The sequence below is a fragment of the Antechinus flavipes genome, chromosome 4 (genome assembly GCF_016432865.1).
Source record: "Antechinus flavipes isolate AdamAnt ecotype Samford, QLD, Australia chromosome 4, AdamAnt_v2, whole genome shotgun sequence".
Classification (NCBI taxonomy): Eukaryota; Metazoa; Chordata; class Mammalia; order Dasyuromorphia; family Dasyuridae; genus Antechinus; species Antechinus flavipes.
Window position 1 is genome coordinate 114,158,010 of NC_067401.1, and position 23,746 is coordinate 114,181,755.

At 35.7% G+C, this 23,746-nt stretch overlaps 1 protein-coding gene across 1 annotated transcript in view; it reads left to right on the plus strand.

Moving 5' to 3' along the window:
• ACACA (acetyl-CoA carboxylase alpha) overlaps nt 1-23,746 on the plus strand; it is a 217,361-nt gene that overhangs the window by 132,374 nt on the left and 61,241 nt on the right. The window contains exons 40-41 of the mRNA XM_051994076.1: nt 21,670-21,939; nt 22,957-23,054. Of these exons, the coding sequence (XP_051850036.1) occupies nt 21,670-21,939; nt 22,957-23,054 (368 nt within the window). The remainder of the gene's footprint in view (nt 1-21,669; nt 21,940-22,956; nt 23,055-23,746) is intronic.

Genomic DNA, 23,746 nt, shown 5'->3' on the forward strand with positions numbered 1-23,746 from the left:
CAACTAGAGTATTCTATAATAATGACCCAGTCCTCAATACCATTTTTAGAAGAAATACTTTGAATATTTCTAAAGAATGTTATGATCGTCAAAAAAAAAAGTCAAATACAAGGGCTGTTCTTCCAAGTTGATTTGCAGCATTGGACAGAAAAGTATTTAGATTCAGAATTATTTCTTGAAAAAAGTTGAGCTTGGTAAAGGATAATTTAATCACACTAAATAAGGCATGACTAAATCAGGGCTAAACTGAAGGATACCAATGGCTGGTTCCCAGCATTGAGAGCCCTTTTCTCAGTGCATTGTACTACGAGTTATCAGGTTACGTATTCCGTTACTCTGTGCAGCTGTTGTCACCCACGTGTTCTTGCCTAGGACTGACGGAGAAGTAGGAGAGCAGTGAACATCAAGGCGCCTCATATGCCTGTCAACTCACATATTCATTCATGTGACTGAATTAGTAAGTGCTTATTCTCCTTCAGGATGAAGGGCTCTAGATAAAAAGTTCTCAGTTTTTAGTGTGTGTTTTTAATATATGTGCTACAACCCTAAATATGTATTTAGTTGGTTGGCACTGTTATTGCCTGTTGTACCAATATTGACTTTAAATGTATAAATATGTATTTAGCCAACAGACCAGAATAACACTGAAGCATGAAGTTGCTTTTGTTTTTTCAGGTAGGCTGATTAATATTTTATAAAATAGCATATACAAGTATTTATACTCTACCTGCATCAATAATAAAGCATTTTTTTTTTTTAAAGAAAGGATTCTAACAAACCAGCCAAAGACAGCTAGTTTGAATAGTTGTTGTTTTTAGAATAAATATGTTAATTCTTAATGGATAGTTTCTCATTCAGCTTACTTTGTGCAGAGCTGATTTTTGTTGTTACTATTAATAAAAACAAGAGTAACCCAAATCTTGAAATTAATCTAAAACTGGAATTTCATGTTTAGAGAGAGACACTTTGACAATCTCCTTTACTTGGCTGTTAATAACCTCCTTAGCCATTCTTTTCTGAAAAGACAGTTTATCATATTTATCTGAATTTAATCAAATACAGTAGCTCTTCATTGCTCTTTCTTACTCTTGTGTTAGAGAAAGTTTTAAGTATAAACTGGCCTTGGTGATGCTGCTTCTCATTTGTGACCAACTTGATTGACTTAGGACTGCTAGTGAGTATTCCTTGTCCCTCAGATTATTCATCAAAGTGATGCTAGCACCAGATTTCTGTGATAGAAATAAGAGAACCATAGTGAGGCTGGGGTCTGCTTACAGAAACTGAAAAGAAGAGGGATAACTGAAGATATCGCAAGGAAAATGGCTAAATTTGTCAATAAGAGTACATGTTCTGAGTAAAGGATTACAGGTACTCATTTTTTCTTAAATTTCTTGCTTAGTAGCATACTAATTGATTTATAGATGTATAGATTATAACTTGTTTTTTCAAATTAAGGAATATTTATTTTCTAATTACCATGTGCCTCATATAGAGTTTACCTGAGTTCTCTAGAGGATATAATGAGGTATACAATGCAAATATAGGAAAAGTTAAGTGGCCATCAAAGGTTTAATTAACAGTTTAAGAGTTTAAGAGAGATCATTTAACCTAAAACCTTTATTTTACAGTTCAGGAAACTGAGGCCCAAAGAGGTCATGATGAAAAGTATCAGAGCTTAGGAATCATACCCACTTGTAACATAGTTAAATGATCTGTTCAGTCAGGCAGTAAACATGTAGTTACAGCCTACAGTGTGCCCAAAAATTATACTAAATTTTGGGGGTTGCAAGAAGGACAAAAGACATTCTCTATTCTCAAGGAACTCACAGTCTAATGGGGGGAAGGGGAGGAAATATGAAATCAACTGTGTATAAATACAAGCTGTAATCAGTTTAAATTGAAAATAATTAATGAAGAAGAAATATTTGAATTAAGGAAGATTGGAAAAGGGTTCCTATAGAAGGTGGGATTTTAGCTGGGACTTGAAAGAAGCTCGGAGCAGAGATAAGGAGGGAAAGCATTCTAGACGTGGGAGAGAGCCAGTGGAAATACCCAACCCATTGGGATTGGATTTAAAGGAACTTGAATGAACATTTTGAATATCTGTTTTTTCTAGAGGGTTGGGGAAGAAGTCTCTTGTAGACTTCACTTTCTACTTTTTCTCTTTTGGTTGATGAGCCTAACATCAGGCTACACATTTATCTCAGCTTTTCACTTATTTTAGGTTCTAGGATTACCTGGCCTGGGATCCTACCCTGAACAGCTTTTTTCATTAACATTGTTAAATTTATCCACTGTATGTCTTGGAGTTTGAACTTAAGAATTTTTTCCTGGTGGCAATCTATATTCTCTTCATTAACTGTTATGCATAATCCAAAACTCAGAGCAATTTTTGTGGATTATTTACTGTCACATATGGTTTGGTTTTTTTTAATTTATTATGTTCTTCAGGGAAATCTATGATCAAAGTTGTCTCCATGTATCCTTCAAGATCACTTTCTTTGGTTGTATAGAGATCATGTGTTCCTTTATAGCTTTTTGCTTCTCTTCTACAAGATTTTCCTCTACTTCAATATTTTTGCTGTTCATTTCTCTTTCCATACTTTAGAGAAACTCCATCGTGGATCCATATTTTTTCCTTACCTGTCCTACTGCCACCCTACAAAAAACGAATTCAATCCTGTTGAAGAAAGAATCAGAAGAATGGTGGTAGGGGGATAGGGAAAGGGGGAAAGCAGGGGAGAATTATGTATCTGAAAGGAGGCTCAAACCCAAATGGAACCAAGCTTATTGCCCTAAAAGCTGTTCAGGGTAGGATCCCAGGCCAGGTAATCCTAGAACCTAAAATAAGTGAAAAGCTGAGATAAATGTGTAGCCTGATGTTAGGCTCATCAACCAAAAGAGAAAAAGTAGAAAGTGAAGTCTACAAGAGACTTTGTCGTAGTGCCATAGGGTAGGGAAAGCGGGTTGAGGCTCCCCTACACAGAAATTTGGGGCCTGCCTGCTTAGACTGACTAGAAGTATTCACTGAGTGAACAATTTAAGTATTAGAGTTCTCAAGTCTTAATTCCCCAAGGTTTAACCTTATCAAAGTTTTGTTTTTTGTCTTGTTGATTCATCTGTAATTGCTTTCCATCTGGTGCATAATTTTCTCTTTATGAGTTTAGAGAAAATGACTAATATTCTAACTTGTTACTGTGAATCTATCAGTCATAAGGCATTTATTAAGGACTCTCTTGACTAGATCCTGTGCTCAACATTGGATATGCAAAATAAAAATAACAAATACCTAAACTCTCAGCATTTAATGAATTCACTGTAACTGAGGAAGGAAATTTACTCTGGACAAATATGATATATGATAAACTGAAAATAATCAATTGAATTCAGAGACTGAAAGAGTTCCTATAGAAGGTGAGAATTTAGCTGGAACTTTAAATAAACTAAAGTAGGAAATGGAGATATGAAGTGGGAGAGAATTCTCAGCAGGAGAGACAGTCAGTGAAAGTTGAGAGATGGAATTTCTTGTTTGAGGAGTTGAACGTAAGCCAGTATCATTGGATTATAGAGGGAAATGTAAGAAGGAAACTAATTATAAAAGGCTTTGAATCCAAAAGTATTTTTCATTTGGTCTTAGAGGTGATAGGGAATGATTGGTAGAGGAGTAATGTGGGTCAGCCCTGAAATTTAGGAACGTTACTCTTTTTTTTTTTTTTTTTAATAATTATAACTTTTTATTGACAGTACATATGCATGGGTAATTTTTTACAACATTATCCCTTGCACTCACTTCTGTTCTGATTTTTCCCTTCCCTCTCTCCATCCCCCTCACCCCCCTACATGGCAGGCAATCTCATACATGTTAAATATATTATAGTATATCCTAGATACAATATATGTGTGCAGAACTGAACAGTTCTCTTGTTGCACAGGAAGAATCTTTTGGATTCAGAAGGTAAAAATAACCTGGGAAGAAAAACAAAAATGCAAACAGTTTACACTCATTTCCCAGTGTTCTTTCTTTGGGTGTAGCTGCTTCTGTCCATTATTGATCAACAGGAACTGAATTAGATCTTGGTATCTACTTCCATCAGAATATATCCTCATACAGTATCGTTATTGAAGTATATAATGATCTCCTGGTTCTGCTCATTTCACTCAGCAGCAGAGGAACGTTACTCTTAAACTGAGTAAGTTGAGTGCAAGATGGACTGGAAGAGAGGAATGGGGTGTTGAGGGCCTGCATTAGGATGGCGGCAGTATCAGGGGAGAAGGGGATGTATATGAAAGATGTTATAAATATGTAATTAACAAGCCTGGACAACTGGCTTAGATATAGAGGAAAAGAGTGAGGTATTCAAATTGCCACTTAGTTCTAAACCTTATGACTAGAAGAATTATTGTGTTCTCCATCAATAATAGGGAAGTTAGGAAGAAGGGAGAGTTTGGGAGGAAAATTATCAGTTCAGCTTTAGACATAATGAGTTTAAGATATCTGTGAGATCAATTTGGAGTTATGAGATAGGAGATTAAGTTAGGGCTAGATATATTTGAGAATCATCACCATAATTTGAGAATCAGCAATGATTACTGAGTCCATGGGAGTTGATGATATCACCAGGAAATGGTAGAGAAAGAGAAGGCCACAAATTGTGGGACATAATCTGGATACAGATTTAGCAAATGAGTCTTAGAAGGGATGATCAACAACTGCATTGTTGGAGGAAATATCCATATCTATGAAATCATAGATCTATCAAAGTATCACTTTAGCCAAGGTCATCAAGGTAAGCTTTACTGAGGAGAAAGGATGTGATTTAGCCTTTAGGTAGGTAATGAAGAGGTACTTTAGGTGCTTCAATTTACGTGTAAGGTTAATTTTCAAAGGAGTTAATTGTACTTTAAGGTACTCACTAAAATGAGAAACTTGAGCATGAAGAATAGGGCAAAAGGGAAGAACTGCTATCTTTGTTGTGTTTAATACAAGTAAACAGTTATATGTTTGACTGGACAAGAGAGCAAGTACAGAAAAATTTATTCACTTGGCATTCCCTTTCTCTGTTCTTAGTGCAGAAAAAAGATTGAAACATGATTTCCAATTTTCTGGGTTTAGTTTATTCACAATTTTATGTCAAATTAATTTTCTCTTTATTGTTGATATAGTCGATATTTGTATAGTGCTTTGGGATTTTAAAATACTTGACAAACATTTTTATTTGTACCTCATGCTTTACTCCAAGACGTAACTAGGTAGACCTGCAGTTTAGACATTAGAAATGTTTGGTAATTTGCTCAGGGTCACACAACCAGGATGTGTTAGAAGTGGTTCATCCTTCTGCCAGTTTCATTTGTCTTAGCTTCATACCATATTGCCTTTTAAATTTAGATGATAGGCAATTAAGTGTAAATGGTGACAGGGCAAAATGTTGAAATGTAAACAGGCATGTAAAACCCTAGATGTAATCTAACTTCCCATCTTCTTTGTGTATTATACTATTTTCCATACTTTATGGTCCAGTTAGACTGGGGTCTTCCTATTCCTTACACATGACTGTTTATATGCCATCTCCATACCTTTAGAACAGCCATTATCAACTTCTGGAAAATGTTCTCTCTTTTCCTCTGCCTCTTAGAATCCTTTACATTTTTATCTCAAATACCACTTTCTTTATGAAAACTGCCCTGCTCACTATCCTCCCTTTCACTCCACATCTTCCAAGATACACCCTCCCCAAGCCTGTATTTATTTGATTTATGTTCTTTATATGCTTATGTGTATACGTTTCTTCCCCTGATAGACTCTTCTGTGCTTGGTGCACAGTGGTCACTTAATAAATACTTATTAATTGATTTTAATGAATTTCACTATGTATATTCAGATTTATTTTCTTTTCACTGAAGGTAGTTTACTTTTTTGCGTGGATTTTGGTGGTGTGATGATGATTACATGAAAATGCACTGTTAAAAAACCATTTTTGATTCTGCAACAGAATTCTTGACTTCTAATGCCACTATTTTCTTCCTCTCCTCCTTCCCTCCAATTGTCAAGACCCTTTGTGGGTTTAGTTGGCTCCATGGCAGGTTTTGAGTTGCTAAATGGCCAACTGCATTTTTGTAGTCAGAAAGACTCATCTTTATGAGTTCAAATCTGGCTTCAAAGATTTAATAGCCATGTGACCTTGGGCAAGTCACTTAACGCTGTTTGTCTCAGTTTCATCACCTGTAAAAATGAGGTAGAGAAGAAAGGGCAAACTTCTTCAGTACCTTTGCCAAGAAAACTGCAAATTCAAGATACAACTGAAAAGTCGCTCAATTGCAACAACAAACTACAATGTAGCACTATCAGAGAAGTAAAGGGGTGAATATATAGTACTCCTGGAGAATTTTAACAGAACACATTTACCTTCTTTTAAATCATGCTGGGCATCAATATCATCTGGAGGATATTTATTCTCATCTTCTATACCTCTCTTCTTTCTAAATTTATTTTGCTCTATCTTAGCCTTAGTAATTCAGTTCTGGTTCCACCACTGTATGTTGTTTGAGTCAAAGTCAATATCTCAAATATTGAAGGCTGACTAATTTTTATCTGATTGAATGATATCTTAGAATTAAGTTAACTAATGAAGTAACCAGTATTGTATTTTGGCTCCCACTTCTGCTTTCTGTAGCATCTGCCCCTTGGATGTCCTTTACCCATAATGTTCCTATGGCAATGGTAAATGCCCTCCCTCTTTTACTGCACACTTCTCAGGAAGGAGTCCTGTAAAATCACAGATGAGCCACAGTAAAAAAAAGTATGATTGGAATTAAGTAAGGGAGCTACTGTGTCACCTGAATCCATTTAAAGTTAGGGGGGAAAATGGGGAAATAAGGGATTTTAATTTTAATTTAACTTTGCTTCAATTAAAAGATTCTTTTGTTTCCTTGATCTAAGTAGGGGTAGGTTTGGATTCAAAGGAAAGAAATCAGAGTTGACAGTTCAGGGCTTGTTTTATGTTTTGGGACAAGAGACAAAAAGATCTTTTAAGGTTTCTTTTTAGATTGTTCATCCCCTTTTTACAGTATGGGAAAAGAGATAGGTTTAAGGTGGATATGTATTGGGAAATAAAGATTACTTCTTTGGCTTGTGCTATACCTCAGAATCTGAATGTGATATGCATATTATAGGAGAATGATCAGTCCTCACAATAACTTGATGTAGAAATGGTTTCTTCCAGTTTGGGTTTGTATTGCTGTTGCAATATATAGTTAAAATTCAAGTATCATTTGAGTTAGTAGGGACCAAGCTCTATAATAGCAAAGAAATTAAGAAAGAAGCTATAGAAAGCAAACAGTGTCTGTCTATCTGTATCTCCCTCCTCTCCCCTCTCTTCCCTTTCCCTTCTCTTTTTTCAGAGGTAGGAAAGCTCATAAGAGGGCAAATGAACTATTGCCCCGATCAAGGTAATGCATTATTCTGCCCTTTATGGGAGATTGGCTGGGGCTGGGGAAGGACCATTTTATAATCATTCTGATATTTGGAATTGCTTTGCACTATTCGTTAAGTGATATCTGTCTCTTTCCTTTCTTTGTCTTTAATGAACAAATACCATAATACCTTATTTCATAAGATGATTGAATTTTTCTCTGTATTATATGCATTTTGATTTGTATTTGGCCAAAGGTATGATATATTAAATAGTTGATATTTATCTGAGATTTTTTTAAAAAAAAATCTGTTTCTTAATGTTGAGAATCACAAATAGCTGCGTGGAAGGCTTCAACCAGCCTGATTACAGTGGATGTGCAATTGGATTGAGGAATGTGTACTCAGAGCTTATGATCACTGGCCCGGCTGAGTCTGGGTGATGCATGTGGCTTTCCAGGGATGCTGCTATTTACATCTGTTAATGGCACTTCTTGATGGCCAGCTCCCCAATGAGGTGATATGCAGCAGCCTGGAGATGAGACCAAAGCTGCAGATGTTGCTGGGCTCTATTAGGCAGGACTACGAGAGCTCATCTGGTAGGCTTTGTATTTTTTTTTTTTTTTTGAGAGAGAGAGAGACAGAAACAGGGACAAAAAGAGAGAAAAAAAGAGAAAGAGAAGTGGGGGAGGAAGAAGGAGTAGAATAAAAAGCATTACTTATCTAGGTATTGGGAAAACATGCAAGCAAGCATGAAAAACTGCAGTTACAACTGAGGTTTGAGGCAAAAGAAAAAGAATGGAACCTGGGGGGCGGGGTGCAAAGTATTCGCCCTTGCATAAGAGGGAATTAAAGCAGAGGAGGGCTGGAGTGGTTGAATGTGGGGTGGGCAGAGGGAGGGGAAAATGCCACCCATATCTCTTATAAGCCAATATCATTTATCTGTATGACTGAACAGATATTACTGGAGAGTAGAGACTTGCGTAAACAAACCACACTGCAGCAAAGATTATTCCTCTCCCCTACACATCCCCTGCCCCCCCCCCCCCCAATCCCTTGGTTTTATGGTGCTGCTACAGGAAAGCACCAATGCATAGAATCTCTTTGGGTACATGTCATGATAAATCCTTCTAGAAAGAGTATAGGCGATAGATTTCAACATACAGTGGGAGTAACCAAGATTAGTAGAGATTGACTACATTGCTCTTCTCAAATGCCTGAGATAACTGGCAGCTTCAAACAACAAAGGTGGTAGGTGATTCTGGAAAGTTTGGGGGCAATTTTCCAGGAGAGGTAATAGGCTTCTCTGTTCTGCTTTTATCATGTTTAGTCCTGGAATCTTTGTCTAGGAGTGACCTCATGAGAGACCATTGAACATGATGTGTCCTGGAAACCATAAATTTGTTTAGTTATCAATTCTGTGATAAAAATGCATCCTCTAGCAGGCTATGCTATTTTTCCCACCTTTTTAAAGCAAGCCCAATAGTAGGAGCTGTGACAATACAAAGTGTGAAATCTGTAACACATTGTATCTGCACAACATAGTCAGTGAGTATAAGGATTGTCATCTTCAACCTCTTCATTCTTAAGGGAGTATGACAGCTATGTGTAGAAGTCTTGGAGGTCCTATTTAGTTTTAATCTCATGCCTTTGGAAGATTAACTCTGAATAAACAAGAAATCAAAAATTTTTAGAAAGGACTTCAGAGGCCATCTAGATCTATCCATACTTAAACAAAAATACTCCCTCCCAGCATGCCTGATAAGTTCAAGAGTCAATCAACTAACAAGCATTTTTTAAATGCCTATCTTGTCAGGCATAGTGCTGGATTCTGGGGACCCAAGTACAAAGAATATAGTAATCCTTACTCTCAAGGTACTCAAAAAATCTAACAGTAAAGATAGCAATCACATATTTAAATCTATGCAGAAGGAATACAAATGAATTCAAAGTAATTAAATATAGGGCAGAAGAAGGGAATAAGAAAAGGCTTCAAACAGAAGATCAGTTAACAAACATTTATTAAATATCTGCTGTGTGCTACTATTGTATTATTGAGGTTGGAAAGGAGACTCCAAAAGTTTGGAGTCACAAACCAGTGTCACAAGGTGTCTCAAAAGAATTTATAGAGTTGAACCCAATTCCTAACCAAGGGGCAAAGTTTATTGTAATTGTAATGTCAATTGAGTGGGCTAAGTTCTAAAAAAAATTAGCAAGGGACCAGAGACAAGGGGATAGATTTATAGGACAGAGTTGGATCAGAGCTTCATGTTACTTATTTGCTAATTTTATGGCTTACAAATAGGTTTGAGCAATAATCTATTCACTATTGTCCCAGGTATTTGGTCATTACGGACCAACAGATTATATCTGCTAATTTTATGGTTTATACGTAGGTTTGAGGGTTGGTTTATTCGCTATTGTCTCAGGTATTTGGTGACTATTGACCAACAGATTATCTACCTGACAGTAATGTTTGTAGGAATATTCTAAGTCCAGAAGACTTTGAAATCATTGACAGACAGGTTGTTAGAACAAGAGCACTCTTAAGTGAAAGGATTTGGGATTATTTATATATATATATATATATATTTATATATATGAAGAAATATTATTACCTTCTTAGGCTAGAGGACTTTTACAATCATTGACAGACAGATTGTCAGAAGAATAGTAGTCTTAAGTCAGAGGGCTTCAGGATTACTAATACATCTTCTCTAAAATCCATGGGCAGAAATATCATTATATTCCTCTACAGTTATTGACAGACAGGATTATAACAGAAGCACTCTTAGGTCAGATTACATCAGTATGTTCTTTGTTCTTGAAGAGGACCATGGCATCAGGAGGTGATGCCATGACATGCAAAGGAATTAGATTGAAGTCAGAGAGGGCGGTGCAAGGTCACTTTCCCCTCCAGAGCCATCTGGGTCCAGTATCCAGATGTAGATCAGGATGACTGGAGATGGCCCTGAATGCAAGGTCTGGGAGACCTGGGTCTTTTTTAGCTAAGGTCTTCATCTGGTTTCAGTTTGACTGAGGCATACCCAATCAGTAATTTCTTTTTTTTTTTTTTCCGATTAAGTAAAAGAGTCCATTCTCTGTTTCATTTCTTACCTAGCCTTAATCACTGGATCAATGAGCACCCACCTTGTGCTGCCCAGTTGTGCAACAAAGCTCTTGTGTTCTCTGCTTTTCTCTGTTCTTCTCTCTCTCCCTTTTCTCCATATAGGGTATAAATTTTAATCTTTGAAATCTCTGCCTGGTATTTTGGAGTTTACCAATTAAGACCTAGCCTTATGCCTAAATCACTAGGGCTCTCTTCCTTTGATTAATAATGAGTCTCAACCAAAGACACACTTGATCATTGTTTGGGTCCTGATTGAGCAGATTAAATTAATAGTAAAAATAATGATAGTTTCTGTTTTGGCCAGAAACCCCAAAGGTCTTTTCCTCTCAGGTTATAAGACCCTGTTCTAGGTGCTGAGAATCCAAATCTGAAAAAGAAAGACAGCCTTTTCCTTCAAGGAGCTTACAATCTAATGATAGAAGACAAAACAAAACAAAAAAGGAAACTGAAAGTGATTAGAACTGGAGGAAAGAGAAAGTACCCCTTGAATGCCCATGAAGCTTGTAACACTTAGGACTGAAGTTTAGTGAAGAGAGTAGGGCTGAAGGCATAGATCTGTGAGTCTTCTGCACAGAAGTCCTGGTCTAAACATTAAACACTAATGAACTAATTAGGAGAGAAAAGGCTTAGGACAAAGATTCAGACTTAAACACATTGTTGAGAAAGTGATGTTATCTAGCTTTGCTTGAAGACCTGTAGCAAGAGAGAACCTAACATTTCCTAAAGCAGCTCCCTCCACTTAAAAAATCAACATTATATATCAGTAATTTATTAAATAGGCTTTCTATATAGTATGTTAAGGTTTATAGAGTTCCTGTTCGGTTCTGCAAACATATATTGTATCTAGGATATACTGTAACATATCCAACATATAAAGGACTGCTTGCCATCTAGGGGAGGGGGTGGAGGGAGGGAGGGAAAAAAAAAATCGGAACAGAAACGAGTGTCAATATAAAGTAATTATTAAATAAAAATTTAAAAAAAAAGGTTTATAGAGTTCCTTAAATATGTTCTCACAATAATCTTGTGATAGAGGTGCTGTTTCTCTTCCTGGAAACCAAGACTTGAGAGGTTAAGTGATTGTTTTCCAAAGGTCCAGGTAAGCATTTGAGGCAAAATTTGAACTTTCCTCTTTCTCTCTGAATCTGGTGCTCTTTTCACTACATTGCCTAGCTGCCCAGTTATTCCTTCTTTCTCCTCTATCTTCCACAGAGAGCCACTCCTTATAATTATTCATTAAGCATGTCTTAAAACAACTGTCATGTGCCAGGCACTGTGCTATGCATTTTGGGGACACAAATAAAGAAAGAAAGAAAGAAAGAAAGATATTAAGTATCTTTCCTCAAGGAATTTTCAATCTAATGGGAAAGACCACATGCAAATAGATACAAAGCAAACTATATACAGGATGAAAAGGAAATAATTACGAGGGTAGGCAGTAGAACTAAGAGGGATTGGGAAGGCTTCAGATGAGATTTTAGTTGGGACTAAAAGGTTGAGAAGAGTGTTCCAGGCATGAAGAATAGCCAGAAATAATACCTGGATCCGAGAAAGATAGTACCTTTTTGTTTAAGAGCCAGGAGACCAAAGTATGTGTCAATATGGCTTAAGATTGGAAAAGTAGGAGGCTAATTTATAAAGAGTGGGTCATAAGCAAAACATTTTGCATTTGCTTCTGAAGACAATATGAAACCAGTGAAGTTTATTGAGTAGGGAGGTAACGTGATGGGATCTGCTCTGTAGGAAATTCATTTTGGTGGTTGAATGGAAGATAGAATTGTAGTGGGGAGAGATCTGAGGCATGTTCAAATTGCCATTAGCCCATTATAATAATCCAGGCATGAGATAATTAGGACCTGTAGTTTCAGTGTCTAGCAAAGATGACATGGGCCATAGAAAGATTTATAGGGGAAATATAACTTTGGAGATTTGCCATAACTTGCATTTTTGAATGGACACATCATGGAGGGACTACCCACACCCTCTACAGGGGACAGGTGAACTAATTCCCATCAGTGTCCTTCCCTGCTTGTCTCAGGGAGGATCATCAGTACTTCAGGCTTTCTTTGCCAAACCCACCTATTAACTCTGGATATCATTAGTTCTTCTCATTCATATCTTTAACAATAGTGCACTAGTGTGCCTGTCTTTCTCCAACCCCTCCAACATTATTCTTCTGTCTGTTTGTTTATCTATCTCCATAAAGGTTATATTGTTTTTATATTTGGATACAAAACTCTCTCAGAGGAATTTGATGAGAAAATTTCCATTTAGCTACTTCTCTAATCCAGGATGCATTAATTTTGTTTGGTCAGAAGCTTTTCAGTTTCATGTAATCAAAAGGGATCTATTAGTAGTTTGTAATTGATTCTTTCCTGTGTCTAAGAATATATCTTCTACCAGTAGTTTTGAACCATATATAATCTGTTGACCTTCTAATCTTTTGTAGTATGATCTTTAACCTTAAAGTCACATCCATTTAGCATATGGCATAATGTTAGTCTAAGCTTACTTAATGGCATACTACTTTCTGTTTTCTCCAGCAGTTCTCATCTACTCAGGAATTCTTTCCTAAGTAATTTATTTTCTTATAATTTGTTAAATGCTAGCCTTTTGAATTCCATTGTTTCTGATTCTCCCATATCTAGCCTATTCCATTGATCTTCCTCTCTTTTTCAAGTAATAACAAATTATTATGATGGCTCTTGATTTGTAATATAGTTTTAATTGTGAAAGTACATTTTTCATTTTTACCTCTTTTCATTATTTCCCTTGATTTTTCCAAATGATTTTTGTTATTTTACCAATTCTATATTGTATTCCTTTGATAATTTGATTGGTATTGTGTTAATTACACAATTACAGTTGTGTAAGTTGACTTTGGTAGTATTTCATTTTAATTATATTCACATGGTCTAGCCTTGATCTGAATATTATTCTTTACATCTTTAAAGAACAAAGTCTATAAGAATATTTTGTGTGCTCTGGTAGTTTGATTTCCCCACATATTTTAGGCATTTTGTTGTTGTATAAAATAGGACTTGCTATAACTGCCTCTTGGCTTTTGTTATAGTTATATCAAAATACATGTTGTTTTTGAGAATTTATTTTATAGCTACATCTTTGCTAAAGTCATTGGTTTTCTCCCCAAGATATTCTAAATCAACAATAAATTAGGAGATAAAATTATCCTAATTTTTCCCTATTTTTATATTTTTAATTTCCTATTGCTAGCAATTTTAGAAATCTATCAGATGATAGAGGGAAGAATAGCAACCCTTGCTTTCCTCCTGTAATTATTAGGAGAGTTTCTAATATATCTCCAATGTATATGAATTTGTCTTTGGTTTTAGTTCATTACATTTCCTGACATTAAAAATGGTCCTTTTGTTCCTATACTTTGTAAGGCTAATAGCATAAATGGGTGTTGTATTTTTATACTTAAATTGAAGTATCTTTTTAATTTCTTGGGCCAAACTTAATTGCCATAATTTATTTGTGATGTATTTTTTGTGGTTGTTCTTTACTGTTCTTTTCGTTGACATTATATAAGTTGTTGTCTTAGCTCTCTTTACTTTGCATCATTTCATGTAAATTCCATTGTTTTCTATGTACTTATACTCATTACTTCTTATATTGCAGTAATATTGTATTTCATTTATGTATCAGAAGTCATTCAGCCAATTGCACTCACTCCACCTTTCAATAATTGACATTAAGCCTATATTTTCCCATTTCCCATTTATTGATACTTGTAACTATTGTTTCTCACTGCCCATTAGGGCACTTCTATAGCTTTTTCCATGGGACAACCTTTTGGATATTTGAATATAGGAAAGATATCGCCTCAAATCCTTTTCTTTCCAGGCTAAACATTTCTAGCTCCTTCAGCCAGTGCTTAAGTGGCATGACCTTGAGCTCCCTGACCGTTCTAGTCATTCTGCTTTGTGTACTATTTACCTTTTGAGCAGTGACTTTCCTAAAGTGTGGATCAAATTAGATAATATGAAAAATGATTAGTAAATCCCATCATTCTCTGTAAATGGTAGTTATCATTAAAAAGAAGAGGGAATAGGAAAAGCTTGGGCAAATACCTCTTTTAGAAACAAGACATGGATGATAGTCCAGCAAAAGATACTGAGAAGGAAAGTTAGGTTGAGATGGGGAAAAAAAACAAGAGAAATCAATATCATAAAAATCCAAGAAAAACTGGGCATGTTGATCTAGCAGTGTTTCTATTGGGCTTATATCCCAAAGAAATACTAAAGAAGGGAAAGGGACCTGTATATGCCAAAATGTTTGTAGCAGCCCTGTTTGTAGTGGCTAGAAACTGGAAAATGAATGGATGCCCATCAATTGGAGAATGGCTGGGTAAATTGTGGTATATGAATGTTATGGAATATTATTGTTCTGTAAGAAATGACCAGCAGGATGAATACAGAGAGGACTGGCGAGACTTACATGAACTGATGCTAAGTGAAATGAGCAGAACCAGGAGATCATTATACACTTCGACAACGATATTGTATGAGGACATATTTTGATGGAAGTGGATTTCTTTAACAAAGAGACCTGAGTTTCAATTGATAAATGACGGACAAAAGCAGCTACACCCAAAGAAAGAACACTGGGAAACGAATGTGAACTATCTGCATTTTTGTTTTTCTTCCCGGGTTATTTATACCTTCTGAATCCAATTCTCCCTGTGCAACAAGAGAACTGTTCAGTTCTGCAAACATATATTGTATCTAGGATATACTGCAACATATCCAACATATAAAGGACTGCTTGCCATCTAGGGAAGGGGGCGGAGGGAGGGAGGGAGGGAAAAAAAAATCGGAACAGAAACGAGTGTCAATATAAAGTAATTATTAAATAAAAATTAAATTAAAAAAAAACTGGGCATGTCGGAGGAAGTATTTAGACAAGTGTATCACACTGCAAAGAAATTGATCAACATGAGTACTGAGTATAGAAAGGAGTAGAATCAGACCTTGACACAAGGTCTCTATCTTAAAACTAAGGTTAGAAGTATGGACAAATAGGAAAAAAAATGTTGAACCAATGAAGAAAGGGTTGGAGAGAATCTCAAAAGATAGTTTCAGAAATATAAATCCATAAGTCCAAGTACTTCCTCAGGGAAAGGAATTACTTGACTATATGGATGACAGAGGAACATTAAGGGAATGTGTCAAAAGCTATACAGTCCAATGGAAGGTAAAAGGATGAGGGGGGAAAATGGGAAATAGAATCAGTAGTTAAGAACCTCAGTGACAAACTTTATATACAAATTCAACTCATTTAAAATTTGAATGGGGCAAAGAAAAAAAAGTGACTCCCTGAAAAAAGACATTTTAAAAAACAGAGAAAATATAAGCTATACACAACTGAAAATAACTGACCTAAAAATAGATGAAATAGAATAATTATAGGAATCACCAGATTATCAGAACATAAAAACAAAAAAGCCTGGATATCAAAATTCAAGAACTTATAAAGGGGAAGCGATAATGAATTGTGTTTTGAAAATGTTTGAGTTTAAGATGTCTTCTGGTCATCAAATTCCAGTTGTTCAATGGATAGTTGGTGAATTAATAGGATTGGCACTGAGAGAAGTCTCAGAGGCTGAGTTCATCAAGAAAGTGAGAGTGTAGAGAGAAGAAGAAACAGTGCTCACTATATGCAAGTTATCTTAATTGCTTCTCTCAACAACTTGGGAAATAGTGCTTTCATTATTATCCCAATTTGACAGTTGGGGAAACTGAGGCACTTAATGGTGATTGACTTACCCAGCTCAATGAGAACAGCTTTAAAATCAAATCTTCCTGACTTCACTTTCAATACTGTGCCATCAGCACAATGCTCAGGGTTAGGTTTTTGCATCTGCTTCTGGCTCCAGAAATGAGGGTTGCTTATATAAAGGCTCTCTCTCTCCCTCTCCTCCCCTTTTCTCCCCTCTCCTCCCCTTTTCTTCTTTTCCCTCCTCTCCCCACCTCTCCCCTTCCCTTCCCTCCCCTCCCTCAAAATCCCTGAAGTTCTGGCCAATTTATCATATAACCCAAAATTTAGTGAATATTTATTACTAAATGGTATGGATATAGATATAGTGGACCAATTACCTCATTGGTGTTTAAATTCTTCTCTGATAAGTTGAGATTCTTCTCAGTTTTTTAAGATTTTTTTAAACTCTCAGAACTTTAACTATTTTAAATTTTCAGTTCCATTTTCATTTTCCATTTTCTTTCTCTCCTTCCATTGTATCCTCCACCTATTGAGAAGGAAATTAAATACCCATTTAATATGTGAAGTTTAGTTACTTTTTCTTTATTCTTGAGTTTTTTATTTATTTTCTTTTCAAAAAGAATACAATTCTGTGTGTATGTGTGTATCTGTAGGGGGCACTTAATGATATATATTTTCCCCCATTACATGTAAAGGTAGTTTCCAACATTCATTTTAGTAAGATTTTGAGTTACAAATTTTTCTCCCTCCTCTCTTTTCCCCCTTCCCCAAGAAAGCAAGCAGTCTGATATAAGTTATAGCTATAGAACTATGTTAAACATATTTCCACATTAGTCATAACAAAAAAGAAAACCACTAGAAAGAGAAAAAAAGTGAAAATGTTATGCTTTGATCTGCATTCAAACGCCATAGTTTTTTCTCTGGATGTGGATGGCATTTTCAATTTTGAGTCTTTTGCACTTATCTTGGATTATTGTATTGCTGAGAAGAGCTTCGTTTATCATAGATGATCATCACAAAACCTTGCTTTTATTGTGTACAATGTTCTCTTCATTCTGCTTATTTCAGCATCAATGCAAATAAGTCTTTCCAGGTTTTTCTAAAATTATTCTCTTCATCATTTCTTATAACACATTCCATTACCTTCATATACCACAATGTGTTCAACCATTCCTTAATTGATGGGCATCCCCTCAATTTCTAATTCTTTGCTACCACAAAAAGAGCTGCTGTAAATATTGTTGTATATGTGGGTCCCTTCCCTTTTTTTATGATTTCTTTGGAATATAGATCCAGTATTGGCAGTGCTGGATCAAAGAGTTATGTGCAGTTTTATAGCCCTTGTTTTTACCAACTACTTTCTCCTCTTCTATTCCAGACTTGTTATATATTGGGTGACTGATTAAAATATAATTGAGAAATGTTGAGCAGAATGAAACTATAATAGGACCTACTTAATGTTAACATGTAGTTGTCTTTTTTTTTTAATTAAAACTTTTTATTTACAAAGCATGTGCATGGGTAATTTTCTCAATAGAAAGAATGAGAATGTTATGTAATGGTCCACATTCAATTCTCATAGTTCTCTCTCTGAGTGTAGGTAGCTCTCTTCATTACTGCAGAAGTAGAACGGATTTGAATCATTTCACTGTTGAAAAGAGCTATGTCCATCAGAATTGATCATATTATAGCCTTGTTGTTGTCATGTACAATGATCTCTCTGCTCATTCACTTAGCATCAGGTCATGTAGGTCTCTCCAGGCCTCTTTGAAATCATCCTGCTGGTCATTTCTTACAGAACAGTAGTATTCCATAACATTCATATATTGGGGAAAAGTGGTGTTTTTGTTCTTCTTTAAAATAATAATAAGAAGAATGGTTCTCTCTGGGAGAAGGAGTGCAGGTTTCTCGGGAAGGTTTTCTTGGAGGCAGCTTTAGTATCAGTTGAAAGTAATAATCACCTCAAAACGCAACCAGGTGATAAAAGTTTAGATCTTTTATTGTCTCTAATATAGCCCGGTTAGCTTAGAGCTCTCCGAATGTCTCCAAATCCAAAGGTTCTGTCCTTCAGCCTCTGCCTCTGCTTTCTTCAGCCTCCAGCCAGCACAGAGATGGAATGAATCTCTTGTCTCCTTCACTTGGGGCTCGGCTAGCTTTCTGGGGAGTCTTTCTGACCAGCTTGGTCTCAGTGCGGGAAGTGCAGGAGCCCAGCCACCACAGAGAGCCTTCTCAATCTGCTCAACTCTTGACTCGTAGCTTCTTCCTCTCAAAACTCTTCTTCTGCTACCAGCCAGCCAAGTGGAAAATATTCTTGAATAGATCTCTCTTGCCTCAGAGAGAGGGCTTCTGGCGTAATTCCACTGAACTCTGACCGAGAGCCTCTGTCTTTTTCTTTTATACAAGAGAGAGGAATTGTGGGATACGAGAGAGAGGGATTATGGGTTTTCTCCCATAGTGCTCTCTGGCCCTAAGAGCTTCAAGGGAGATGTGAATTCACAAAGTTACACAGTTAACTTTGTGAATCTCTCATACTTGTGAACTCCAATAAGTAAAGGTGTGAACACAAGCATTGTATCAATTAGTTCTACTTAGTACCTTGTTTCAGGTTCTGGCCCAAAACATCTTCTTGTAAGATCAGATCAATAATCTATCAATTCTAATGAGTTAGCAGTTTGTAAAGATTCCAACATTCAACTGATGCGCATCTATTCAGTTTCCAGTTTCTTTCCACTAAAAACGGGCTGCCACAAACATTTTTGTACATGTGGCTTCCATTTCCTCCTTTAAGATCTTTTTGTGATATAATCCCAATAGAGACACTTCTGGATCAAAGGGTATATACAGTTTGATAACTTTGAGCATAGTTACAAATTGCTCTCCAGAATGGTTGGATCCATTTCACAGTTCCACCAACAATGTATTAATGTTCCAATTTTCCCTCATCCCCTCCAAAGTTCATCATTATCTTTTCCTGTCAAGGAAAGGTGTGTAGTGGTATCTCAAGAGTTTCTTAATTCGCATTTCTCTAATCAGTAGTGATTTGGAGCACCTTTTCATATGGCTGCATAGTTTCAATTTTGTCATCTGAAAATTATCTGTTCATATCCTTTGACCATTTATCAGTTGGAGAATGGCTTGAACTATTGTAAATTTAAGTCAATTCTCTATATATTTTAGAAATGAGGCCTTTATCAGATCTTTTGAAAGTAAAAATGTTTTTCCAGTTTGTTTTCCTTCTAATCTTATCTGCATTAGTTTTGTTTGTACAAAAACTTTTTAACTTAATATAATCAAAATTTTCTATTTTGTGGTCAGTAGTGATCTCTAGTTCTTTTTTGGTCACAAATTCTTTCTTCCTCCACAGATCTGAGAGATAAATTATCCTATGTTCTTCTAATTTATTTATAATCTCATTCATGGTCTAGATCATGAACCCATTTTGACCTTTTCTTGATATATGGTATTAAGTGTAGGTCATTACCTAGTTTCTGCCATACTAGTTTACAATTTTCCCAGAAGTTTTTGTCAAATAGTGAATTCTTATTCCAAAAGCTGGAGTCTTTGGGTTTGTCAAACACTAGATTGCTATAGTTATTGACTATTTTGTCTTGTGAGCCTAACCTATTCCATTGATTAACTACTCTGTTTCTTAGCCAGTACCAAATGGTTTTGATGATTGCTGCTTTATAATATAGTTTTAGATCTGGTATAGATAGGCCACCTTCATTTGCTTTTTTTTTTTTTTTTCATTAGTTCCCTTGAAATTCTTGACCTTTTGTTCTTCCAGATGAATTTTGGTATTTTTTCTAGGTCAGTAAAATAGTTTTTCAGAAGTTTGATTGGTATAGCACTTAATAAATAGATTAAGTAATATTGTCATCTTTATTATATTTGCTTGGCTTATCCAAGAGCACTTAATATTTTTCCAGTTGTTTAGATCTGACTTTATTTGTGTGGAAAGTGTTCATATAGTTCCTCACTTTCCCTTGGCAGTTAGATTCCTAAATATTTTATACTATTGGCAGTTACTTTAAATGGAATGTCTTTTTATTCCATTAATAAATGTTGGATTCTGTCAGTGATGTATAAAAATGCTGATGATTTATATGGATTTATTTTGTAACCTGCAACTTTGCCAAAGTTGTCAATTAGTTCTAATAGCTTTTTAATTGGTTCTCTGGAGTTCTCTAAGTTACCATCTCATTATCTACAAAGAGTGATAATTTGGTTTCCTCATTACCTACTCTAATTCCTTTAACATGTAGTTATCTTTTTTTAAATTATTATTATTATAGCTTTTTATTTACAAGATACATACATGGGTAATTTTTCAACATTGACAGTTGCAAAACCCTTCTGTTTCAACTTTTCCCCTCCTTTCCCCCACCCTCTCTCCCAGATGATAGGTTGACCAATACATTGTAAATATGTTAAAGTAGATGTTAAATACAATATATGCATACATATCCATACAGTTATTTTGCTGCATAAGAAGAATTGGACTTTGAAGTAGTGTACAATTAACTTGTGAAGAAAATCAAAAATGCAGGTGGACAAAAATAGAGAAATTGGGAATGCTATGTAGTGGCTCACACTCATTTCCCAGAGTTCTTTCACTGGATGTAGCTGGTTCTATTCATTACTGAACAAATGGAACTGGTTTGGTTCATTTCATTATTGAAGAGAGCCACGTCCATCAGAATTGATCCTCACATAGTATTGTTGTTGAAGTGTATGATGATCTCTTGGTTCTGCTCATTTCACTCAGCATCAGTTCATGTAAGTCTCTCCAGGCCTCTCTGAAATCATCCTGCTGGTCATTTCTTACAGAACAATTAACATGTAGTTTTCCAAGTCAGCACACATTTGCAGGGAATGGCCTCTTTTCTTTTTGATTTTGTTTTGCCTGCTGTAATTCTTCATCACTTCTTCTGTCTTCTTTCTTGTGCTTCTTTCTAGACAGTTTTTGTCTCCTATAGTCCTTCTGTTCTTTCTTTTCACCTAAGTCCTTCATTTCTTTTCAGCCCCTCAGGTTCTTCTGTTTGAGTCTTTCTTCCTCATTGAATCCTTCTTGAGTTTTAAGTCCATATCCTCCTTCAGCTTTTTCTTTACTTCTCCCATATTCCATTTCCTCAAATTTCTGTACCTCTCTTCCTCCCAGCTTCTCTCTTTTCCCTCCCTTTGTCCTCTTCCTCCTTCCCTTTTTCTCTATTTCTCCTTTCCTGCCTCTAATTCCAAAATCTTTGATTATCATTTTCTCTTTAATTTCATGTCTTTACCTTCTACTTGTTCACGCTGTTCTTCCATAGAATTGTTAATATGTTGCAATTGAGATGCAATAGACCCTTGTTTGTTCTTTTATTCATGTATTTCTTTTATTCCTTTTCAGATAGGCATGGTGGCTTGGAAAATGACACTCAAGAGTCCTGAGTATCCAGAAGGAAGAGATATTATTGTTATCGGAAATGATATCACCTATCGAATTGGGTCCTTTGGACCTCAAGAAGATGTGCTATTTCTGAGGGCTTCTGAGCTTGCCAGGGCAGAGGGTATCCCTCGCATTTATGTGGCTGCTAATAGTGGAGCAAGAATTGGGTTGGCAGAGGAAATACGTCACATGTTCCATGTGGCCTGGGTAGATCCTGATGATCCTTACAAGGTAAGAATACTAAAATTGAAGGCCAAGGAAGTACAATATAGTGGCAAATAATTTATGTATAGAATAAGACAGATAATTTATTGTGATTGACCAGCAAAGGATATCTCAGATTTCTAATTTCTTTGAATCTGAGGATTTTTTGCATGATTCTTCAATCATCTCTTTCTCTTCTTCACAGTTGCATTCTCTTGACACTGTTTAGATTTGAGAAATTAAGATGTAACAATTTAGGAGTCTCTCTGGTTATCTCTCTAAAAAGAACTATCATCGAAGGCCAGGGAGTGATGCATCCTCTGACCATGGTAGAAATGAAATGAATGGAATGTGTTGGAAGTTCAGATTGAAAGCTGTCTTGTTTCATAGATAGATGGTCAATGACTAGAGAAAGAATCACTTAGAGCTTTCAAAGCAGAATTGGCCATGTTAAGGAATTGGAAATTGAGTGACGCCCATCAATTGGGGAGTGGCTGGATAAGTTATGGCACATGAGTATAATGAAATATTATTTATTTTTATTTTTATGTTTTTGGAATGAAATATTATTGTTGTATAAGAAATGATGAGCAAGATGATTTCAGAGAAGCCTGAAGAGACCTACATGAATTGATGCTGAGTGAAGTGAGCAGAACCAAGAACAAAATTATGTGACCATTAGTTATGATAGATTTAACTTTTCTTAACAATGCAGTGATGCAAAACAATTTCGATAGACTTGGAATGGAAAATGGCACTTACATTAAGAGAGAGATCATCTATGGAGAATGAATGTAGATTGAAGTGTAGTATTTTCACCTTACAAAATGAATTTTGAAAACTATCTTTAATGTATTTGGAAAAATCAAATCAAATACTGTTCAGGAAAATAAAAAGAACTGACTATGCTAGTATCATATTAGGCAGCACTTCTCAAAAAGTAATAGGGAAATTTGCTGATTGCTTTGGGACAGGCTGCTTAATATATATTTTGCTAACTATATTATCTCTATGGTGTCAGTAAAAACCATTTATGCTTCACAGGGATACAAATATCTTTATCTAACTCCTCAAGATTATAAGAGAGTCAGCGCCTTGAACTCTGTTCACTGTGAACATGTGGAAGATGAAGGGGAATCCAGGTAGGTGCAGACATAGTGAGGGATAAGCCTTTGGGAAAAGATTTTGTATTTTCTTGTTTGCTTGGTGATTATAGTAGTGAATATCAAGGATTTTTGATCATTGTAGTCACTGCAAAAGTTGTTTAAAAGCCCTGAATCAGTAATGAATTAGGTCATAAATTAGTAACTGTGAAATACTGACTTCTTTGGACATGTTGTGATAAGAATAAAATACAATATACCAGAATAAAACAATGAAAAATTATTTTTGGGAGAGGATTTTTTTTCTACTATTAATGGTCAGGAACACATGAGTGTTTGTGAATGTGTTGGCTATCTTATGAAAGTATGAGCACATCTTTTCCAGAATTGGGACTGCTTAGTCCCAATGCAGTCATAATACAGAAAGTTATCCTCTGGTTTCACTCAGGTGAAAAAACCTCAATGGAAGTGAATCTGATGCCTGAAGGGAGACCCTAAATAGAAACTGAGGAGGGATTGGAAAAAGATAAAAGCCAAGGGATGTCTGGGAAGTAGATACAAAGCCCCAGGACTGACATTCAGGACACACACAAAAAGAATTGATAGAGAATATAGAAATAAGGGAACAAAGAAATGTCAAAGGAAAGTAGTAAGAGCCTTTTTGGTATATTTATTTATTGTTTCAATTTACAAAAACATACTCAATGCCAAGCCCTCTGGGCACATGTAGA